Genomic DNA, 9,245 nt, shown 5'->3' on the forward strand with positions numbered 1-9,245 from the left:
CCGTGAGCCAAATTGATCATCCAGGTGCCTTTTAAAGTTTCAATTGAGTATTAATTGTCAAGAGATGAATAGATAAATACTCATATATTCAGTGATTACGAAGGAAAAATTCTCAATTTTATCAAACAAACCAAGAAGCTTCTGCAAATATTGGGAAACCTGCTATATATTTACATTTTCAGACCCTGGGACCACTACATTCTGTCTCATACCCTGCAATGTGTCCTAAAATTGGGTGAAGAGTAGATAGAGAAATAGAAAGCAGAGAGAATGTAGGTGGACCAAGCAGTTGCTTGCTGCTCCTCTGTAAGCCATGTGCAAAAGTACGAAAAAAAGGGACCAAACTCTGCCTTTTGCTTCTTTTTCTTGATTTACGATGCTGTGACTAAACCAGGCCCCATTGCCAGCTCTAAAAGCCTTACTACCAGCCCATTAATTCCTTCACTATTTTTTACTAAACATGTGGGTTATGCTAATAATCATTTTTTAATTCTGCAGCCGTTTACTGCCAGGAGATGCAAAGCGCTGGAGTGCAGGTGCTTGCAAATTTAGAATCTGTATTTGGCTTTCGTAGCTGGAATTCTGGGTGGATAATTAGAGGGAAGCCATTTGGGAGGTTAGGCGTGAAGCATTTGCTAGCATATGGGTCGGACTGGAGAGCTTGTGAAGAGTGTCTTCTCAAAGAGTCGGTCGGTTACTGCTCATGAAGGCAATGTAAGTAAGCTACTCCTGCTGTTCTTCACCGTTTTCTCTTTTCTTTTGCTGTTTTGAGGCCTTTCTGCTCTGCATTCTGAAGATTGACCACACCATTTTTCTGTTTTCTGGGTTCCTGAAACGAGTTTTGAAGTGTTCTCTTCCCATTGTCGTCTTTCGATTTTTGGGTGAGTACCTTCCTTGACGTAGTTTAGGTGTGAGCGTTTGAGAATTCTCTTCCCATTAATAGTTGCCTCTTAATTTTCACAAAAATGAGTCACGATTTTGTGTTGTTACATCTTCCGGACGTTTCTATGAGCATTTGTCCTCTTTCTGTAGTCTGCTTTCAGACGATTGAAGAGTGTAGAAAGTTTTCTGACATTTTAGGCTTCATTTTGGCTCTTGGTACATTTGATTGTTAAGTAGAGTTGTATTTTATGTGATTTCATCAGATTAAGAACACTGAGATGGACAAGAAGAGATGGAGTTTGGTAAAATCCTACTTCTGTGCGGATGAAGTAAATTCAGTTCTTGCAGAGGAGGATTCTGCTTCTGTAAGGAGTTCCGAGGCAACTGTGACACAGCCAATAAAGGATGAAGAAATTCATCAAGAAATAGAGTCTGAAGCATATGAAGAAAAAATTACAGAAAGAGAAGATGTCAACCAAGCAAGATGCTCACAGACAGATGATGCAGCTATAGTTATCCAGTCGGCATTTAGAGGCTTTGTGGTTTGCTATTCTTCCTACAAATTATATATATTAATGGCCACAAATCCATCAAATTAGCCCTGATTAGCATCTTAAATGATGTAATCCAATATAAATAATGCAGCACAATTCTTAAACTGGCCAATTTTCATGCTGCAAGAAGTCCCTTTGAAAAGAAATGCCAATGAATAAACATCTAGGGGCATGCCCTTAAAAAGTGGGTAAGTGGGACTCAAGAGTTTCACCTATCCATAATGAGGCTTAGTTAACTTGTTGGATTTGCAAGTTATGGGTCTCTTTTTAGTGACTTGATTACATGACTTTGAAATACCATTTTCCTGTCTTTGTATCAGGCCAGGCGTCAGTTCCATGAAACCAAAAGGTCACCTAAAAGAGAGAGTAGTGAAGAAAGCAAACAATGGACTGAATCTGGAGGTACATCAGTTGAAGTCCAAACTGGTGCTTCAACTGAAAAATATGGCATTCAAGATGAAACTGCCTCTTTTCATTCTCGAGCACATCAGAAGTCTAAAACTCAAATCTCCAAGCAGAAGGTATGACACACTTCAACTCTTCTCACCTGCAACTGATGTGTATGTGTAAATTGAATTACAAATTGCTTGCTTGAGACCTTAAAGGAAAAGTTCTGCATGTATATTTCATTCTGTGACTTCAAATTTTCATAGAACCACAAGCAAAGCTATCACATAATCATGAAATGTTAGATCCTTTATACCCCTTACAATAATAACTAAGGAAATTTGAATTGAACTCACAGCATAAGCAATCATACTAGGAAATGAAAATTCTTGTTTCTGTGGTTAGCAAATAAACGAATTGGGATCTAAAGATTGGAACTTCCAATAGGTAAGCAGATGTTGTTTTGAAATTGCCACTCTAGAACTAACCATAATTATGAATTGTGTCCACTAAACCATTCCTCTATCGTATTTTTAATTTATATCCGATGTGACAAATCAACAGGTAGGAAAAGATGACAAATGAGTAAAATTCAGTTCAATCTAATAGTTTTAAGAAAAGGACCAGAATATCAGATGGAAAAATCATCAAGAGCCGATGAAATTATATAAAAGTTAACTTGTTTGAAATAGGTCTTTCAACTCAGAGTTGCATGACTGTCAAAACAAAACAAAAAAAGAATGGAAAGAAAGTGATTTTGAAAAAATATCGTTGACCTTAAATGGTGCCATGCAGGAAGAATGGGATGACAGCACCATCAGTAGCAACATAGCAAAGTTAAGAATCCAACACAGGCAAGAGGCAACAACAAGGCGTGAAAGAGCATTGGCATATGCCTTTTCACAACAAGTAAGTCCAGGTTCCATAAGGAACTGATCTGTTTATTTCTGAACTTGTCTATAATTTCCATATGTTCAAAGTAAAAGAAGAGTACAGACTCAAGTATCCAAACGTTCTACAGCTAAGAACCTGTACATCCAAAAAGAAACAAGCCCATCGAGACGCCAGGCAACCCAACTTGGGATGGAGCTGGTTAGAGAGGTGGATGGCAACCCGCCAGCCAGAATCCTCTGGTGAAGATCTAACAAGCAAATCACTGAGGCCGAATTACAGTCATCAAGCTTCATTCAGTACTAAGAAGAAAGTTGATGTGGGAGGAGAAGAAAAGGAGAGTTGTGGATCCAATGAAATATCAGTTGGACTGGATGGTGTCATAGTAAACAGAGAAACCACTAAGGATGGACATAGACCTCATAGAAACAGGCTCAAAGCAGCAAGAACTGTGTCAAGACGAAAGACTGTGCCAAGTTGTCAATACACTACAGCGACAACCAAGGTAGTGCTGCTTCACTTTTTGGTTTTCACGTTTTATACTTTGACAAAGTCATATTTGCATCGACTAGTTGCTGGAGTGTCTCTTACTGATGCTGGAATCACTTAATTCAATCAGCTCACTTACTCAGCATATCAAGCATTATTATACAAACTAAAAAGACAAAATATGTTTTTTAGGCTGAACTAGTGTCAAACTCGTGCCCATTGCAGAGCTAGATATTGACTTTCTAATTATAGGTTTCCATATAATAACAGAAGGTGTTCTTAATAAGTCGCTTGATCTACTTTCTTGGAAATGAGTGAATAATCTATGTATAAATACTTGGCTGGACTTATATTGAAATGTCTCTAGACAGAAGCAGATTTGATAGGCAATGTCATTAGATCTCCTGTATAGTTCATGTTAGAAAAGATGGTATTTTGATCATTTTGCCACTTCCATCCACAATTAACACATTTCCTTTCTGACTTACCATCACCGCGTCCTCTAGAGGAGTCTGTGGGGACTGATGTAGTGTTAGAAGCATTAAGAGCAGTAGCTTCCATTATCTTACCATCTTTACCTGCTCTGGGTACCAGATTCTTCTCAGCCCTCATAATGCGATTAAAGGTGGTAGAGAGAGTAGGTATCTCATCTAAGGCTAATACTTGAGCATTTATTCCATCAAATTCAGCACCTAATCCTTCTAGAAATTTTGCAACCAGCAACTGATTTTATTGTTTCATCAATTCCTTTTCGTCCATAGTAAATGGATGATAAACATTAATCTCCTACCATATACCAAGGAATGCACTGTAGTACTATGTGACGGTTCTATTGCCTCTTTTCAACCCAAAGAAATCATTATATAGCTCATAGACTCGAGAGAGATTACTCTCCTGAGCATATAAAGATTCTAGGGACAGCCACATTGCCTTTGCTGTCTCACAATTCATCACTTGACTTCTCAATGTTGAATCGATACTATTGACAATCCAGGTCATAACCTGGTTGTTCTCTGCCCCCTAATCATCATATGGAGGAACCGGAGGATCATCTCTAATGAATTTTGTCTTCTTTCTGCCCTTCAGATACATTTTGACAGATTTAGCTTAATTAAGATAATTAGACCCTTTCAGTTCTTAGATGTAATCATAATTATATCTTTTCCATCAAATCTTGAATTCTCTCTAAATGGAGAGTAAACTTCTCCTGTATCTGCCATATTATTGATATAGAAGCACATAATAACCAATTAATACTTTCGCAAATTTCTAAATTTATCACCAGAGTGGGCCTCACTCGCAGAATAGGGTTAGGGCAGAAGACTAGGATGTGCGCACTTCAACAGATCAAGAACCAGTAGAATGCATCAAATTGAATGAGAATAATATAAATTAATCCTCAATTAGGGCTGATGTCAGCCAATTATAGGATGATGCAGGCACAGTAACAGGGATGGGTGATGCACATCCCAAAAAAATCCAATAGAAACCCACTTAGGGCAATTAAATCATAGAGAATCACTTAATGATCAGTAAAAACCACTAACCCTAAGGTTAAGGCAGAGAAAAAGAGGAAAAGCTTGAACTTTTACGAACCAGTAACCGAAGAACTTGTAGAACCCCTCTTCTAGGAAGTCATTCTCTTCAAATCTGATGGAAAACTTGAGTAAGAAGCTCCCAAAAGTGTTCTACTGCTTTGATACAATGTAAAAATTAAGGTTTTTGGTGGTGGAAGAAGAGAGAGATTGAGAGAAAGCCAAATGAAGGCTTGTTGGGGGTCGTGGCTGTATTTAATAATAGGCTTTGATCAAAATTATAATAATACCCCTACACATACAATAATGCCTATTATCCTTATATCTCCCTAACTATATATCCTATGTACATGAAAATTTAACCACTTACATAATTCAATGCATAGAACAAGATTACATATAGAAATAAAACTACGGAAGTGGTGAAATGACAAAAATACCCCTAGACATATGTCCAATTTGGAGATCAATTGGGATACATCTTTACCAAGGCCCTCGACAAGCGAGAGTTCCTATCTTTCTGTGACAATCTGGGACTCATATGAGCTCCAACTTGAAGGGGAGTGTTAGATCATTGTCAATGCGAAGGACACGAACAAATACATTAAATTGGATCTTTATTTCATTGTAAAATTTTTGGAATATAGAGAATAAAATAGGAGATATACCTAGGTACATCTACTAAAATCATCAATAAAAGAAAGGAAGTACTTAAAACTACGGACACTGGAGACAGGATAGGGTTCCCATACATCTGAGTGAACAATTTCTAATAGACTTTTTTTTTTTTATTTTTTATTTTTTACTGAAGGGGAACATCATCCAATGATGCTTGCCCAGTTGACAATAATCACACTCAAACGATAAACTGAAAGAAAATTTTGGAAATAGCTAAATCAACTTTGTTGAAGAAGGGTGTCCTAACTGTAGGTGTCATCGAAGTGGTGATATTGCAGTATGTAAAGCATGTAATGGAGGTTGTGAGTGTTGTGATAGAGTCCACCCTCTCATTCCCAAAAGCAATCTTCCCCCTCATTGTGAGATCCTGAAATACACAATAAGATGAATAAAAGGTTACTGACTAGTTCATGGACTTTGTAAGCTGACTTGTGGACAACAAGTTAAAAGGAAACTTAAAAACAAGTAACACTGATTGTGGTGTCATAAAAGGAGCATGGCCTAGTGTACCTCTTCCCTGAACAGATGACGTTGACCCATCAACTAGGGTAACAAACTTGACACCCAAAGACTCTTTTAAAGTAGAAAACATGGAGGACATACCTAACATATGAGTTGTGGCTCCTGATTCCAGAACCTAGGTAGAAGTAGGATGCACATGTAGAACAGATGTACCTGAATTAGTGAGTGTGGCAATAGGGTTGAATACTAAGCCACATAGACTGAAGAGGAAGCAGTAGTCAATTGAGCAAGTCGCTGAAGCAACTGTTGTACTTCATCTGATGTTCTGGGTACTATATTTGTTGTAGTTTCTGGGTCCGCATCAGTACTCTCATGTATGAGGAAGTTGACTCAAGTGGCTTTACCAAAATTTACCCAACACTTGGCATAAAATTAATTGGTAATAACCACAATGAGCACATTTCCTATTTGGCCTAGCATCACCTCTTTCTCTGCCTCGGATATCTCTTCCTTTGCCTTTGTTACTTCCACTTCTGCCCTTGGATGATTCTGAGTAACCCAGAGTGTTTAGAGATGCAAAAAAAACAGTCACATCTTTACTTCCTTGGGTTGCAATAGCATTCTCTGCACGTAATATCTGCTATAAGCTGTGGTGAAGGACTGAACATTTTCTAAGGCCAATAGTTGTGCCTTAATAGCATCAAAATCTGGCCCCAACCATCCAGAAATTCTGCAATGTGCACTTATCCATGCTGTTTTCTCGTTTCCCTTTCCTCAACGGTAAAAAGATGGAGAAAACGCTTCTCTCCTACAGTATACCCACTAGTTCAATGTAGTATTTCGTGACAGTTCTCTGACCTCTCTTGAGAGGCTAAACATCTTGGAATATAGTTCATAAACAAGGATAAGTTGCTCTCCTGAGCATAAATAGACTCTAAGGATATCCATATGTCTTTCGCATGACCACAATTCTTAACTTAATTCCTTAACTTGGAATCCAGGTCATAACCTGACTATCCTTAGCTTTCTAGTTGTCATACAAAGGGACAGAAGGTTTATCCCTAATGAATTTTGGTTTTTTCTTATCCTTCAAGTATAATTTGATTGATCACGACCAACTCAGATAGTTTTGGTCATTCAATCTCTCTGAAGTAATCATAATAGTATCCTTCCTTTCTGAGTTCCTAGAGTCCCTCAAAGGGGTAAAATCCTTAGCAAAATCAGCCATATATGCCACAAATATGAACACTAGACAACTCCAAATCAACACAAAAAAATAGCTGCGTAGGTGTTGTGGACCCCACTTCTCAGAAGAAATTAGGGTTTTACTAACTGGGAGAACCAATTTGCCCTGATATGTAAGTCACTTGCAGCTGAAGGTAGTACTCAGAAATACCAGAAATTTCTCAATTCTTTTTAGGGTTAACGTCATCCAACCTAGTGATGACATAGGCAGGTTAAGCTCAGATGCACAACCAAAAAAAGGTGGAAATTCTAATTAAGGACCCTCCTTTAGGGCATAAATCAAGTTCTATGCACTTAGAACTGCATAAACCATGAAAAAAAGCCAAGGAATTAGGGCTGATGCAGGCAGAGGAACCAATATTGGGGTCACAAAATGCATAAAAGAGTGATTTTTCACCTAGTAAATCCTCATGGGGCAGTAAATAGTCTCAAAACTGCTCAACAGGCAGTAGAAGCTATCAATCCTAGGGTTTTAGCAGAAGAAGAGCGCAAAAGTTGAGATTTTTACCAACCAGTCAAAGCAGATTTTGAAAACCCCCCTTTCAAGAAGTCGCAGCCTTCAATGGATGAAGAGGAAGGTTCACGTGCTTGTAACCGGGTCTTACTACCCTGTACCATGTGAAATTATGGGATAAGAGGGGGATTAAGAGTTGAAGAAGAGAAGAGAGAAGGAGAGAGAGGGCTGCAGGAAAAAGGGGTATTAGGCTTCTGGTTGTCTCTTGTGATTAGGCTTCTGGTCGACCCTTAATCATCTTTATATAGCTTAATCATCTTATATGCCTTAATTACACCTTTATATCTCCTTCATTGGACCTCCTATCAAACTTAAAACATACTGAATAAGATAAGCCCATTTATAGGAGGTGCAGACAATAAAAATGACCAGACTACCCTTCTACAGTATTTTTCAACAGTCTTTTTAAATAAGTAAACAACTGCATTTACCATTTGGTTCTCTCACGATCTATTCGCAAATCCCAAAATAGAAAGTATAGATGAGTGCATAAGATGATTATTTACTCTAATGATATAGTTGCACCAAAAGAATCTAGTAAGAGAAGTTTTTGCCAGCTTTTCGTTAGTCAACTGTCTATTTTACAGCAATGAACAATGTGGATTCTGTATCTTGTGACCAAATCTAACCATCGAAAAGCAAAGAGGACAGGAAATAGGAATTCGGGTCAACCGTACTATTATTGGCTTCCAATTTTCTTCCTCTTTAAAAGTTATTTTTGTTTTTATAAGACTGCCATTCCCTTCTCTGCCTTTGCTGGAGAATGTTTTACTAGCTTGTAACTTTTGTTAAGGTAAGCAAGAAAGATATACAACGGGAAGCAGGGAAAGAGGAGAAAGTAAATGAGCGAAGCATGGGGGCAATGAAGTGTAAAGAATCATCTCAAATATCCTCTGCCCACTCTGAAAGAGAATGCTCTCTTGTCCTTGTTTAAATGATGTCAGTGACAATGGTTTTTCAGCTCTCATTGTACCTTTTATTTTGTATAAGACTTCAATTGACAACCAATAAGGCAGCCAAGAGACGAGCAGGGTTGAAATTGTGTTTCTCTTATGCCATGGCAATATTGTAAATACCTGTTAGTCTTTCCCTGTTTCAAAAGCGTGTACTTGGTGTTTATTTTTGACATGTGCTGCATTATATTTTGCTTGATTCCGCAATTTAATGTACAGATTTCTTCTCTTTCTTGTCAAATAACCACGTATATGGAAGAAAAAGCTGTATTCCACTTCCATCTATTCTCTTAAAAAAAAAAAAAGCTAAGAAAAAACTCTGTTCCACTTTCATCTATTCTCTTGGTAGCTACTGCAATATGGTCTTTGAAGTAAAAATAAAAATAAAAAACTGTTTGAAGCTAGGTAAGAACAGGATTGAAAATCTAAACCCCACAGATAGTGGGGTAAGGCGAGGAAGGTTACCTGAATGCTTCCATTGGATAGGGCTCGGCTTTTCTACATACATAAAAATCCTGTCCTGCCACCACCCTCACATAAAACAGAAGCATCTCTCAATAGTTTTGTAAGTTCAGATTTGCCAGTCCTTGTAATGCTAAATGGAGCCGTCCTCTCTAAATCCTATGAAAAAGGTAATAAAACTCAATCTATATGA

At 37.9% G+C, this 9,245-nt stretch overlaps 1 protein-coding gene across 3 annotated transcripts; it reads left to right on the forward strand.

Moving 5' to 3' along the window:
• Positions 1–471: 471 nt before the first annotated feature.
• On the forward strand, positions 472–8,777 carry LOC137941526 (protein IQ-DOMAIN 33-like). 3 transcript variants are annotated; one of them, XM_068786983.1, is made up of 6 exons: positions 472–714; positions 1,146–1,424; positions 1,757–1,957; positions 2,619–2,732; positions 2,845–3,219; positions 8,431–8,777. In XM_068786983.1, exons 1-6 carry the CDS (start codon positions 643–645, stop codon positions 8,569–8,571), a joined length of 1,182 nt encoding a protein of 393 aa, XP_068643084.1. In that variant the 5' UTR covers positions 472–642; the 3' UTR covers positions 8,572–8,777. The 3 variants fall into 3 exon arrangements, with proteins under 3 accessions (XP_068643084.1, XP_068643099.1, XP_068643091.1); XM_068786998.1 differs by having other exon boundaries at positions 637–718; XM_068786990.1 differs by lacking the exon at positions 472–714 and adding an exon at positions 738–881.
• Positions 8,778–9,245: the final 468 nt, after the last annotated feature.

Source organism: Aristolochia californica, unplaced genomic scaffold (genome assembly GCF_029961685.1).
Source record: "Aristolochia californica isolate CCGP_79_NKW_82.1479 unplaced genomic scaffold, dmAriCali1.0.hap1 SCAF_10, whole genome shotgun sequence".
Taxonomy (NCBI): domain Eukaryota; kingdom Viridiplantae; phylum Streptophyta; class Magnoliopsida; order Piperales; family Aristolochiaceae; genus Aristolochia; species Aristolochia californica.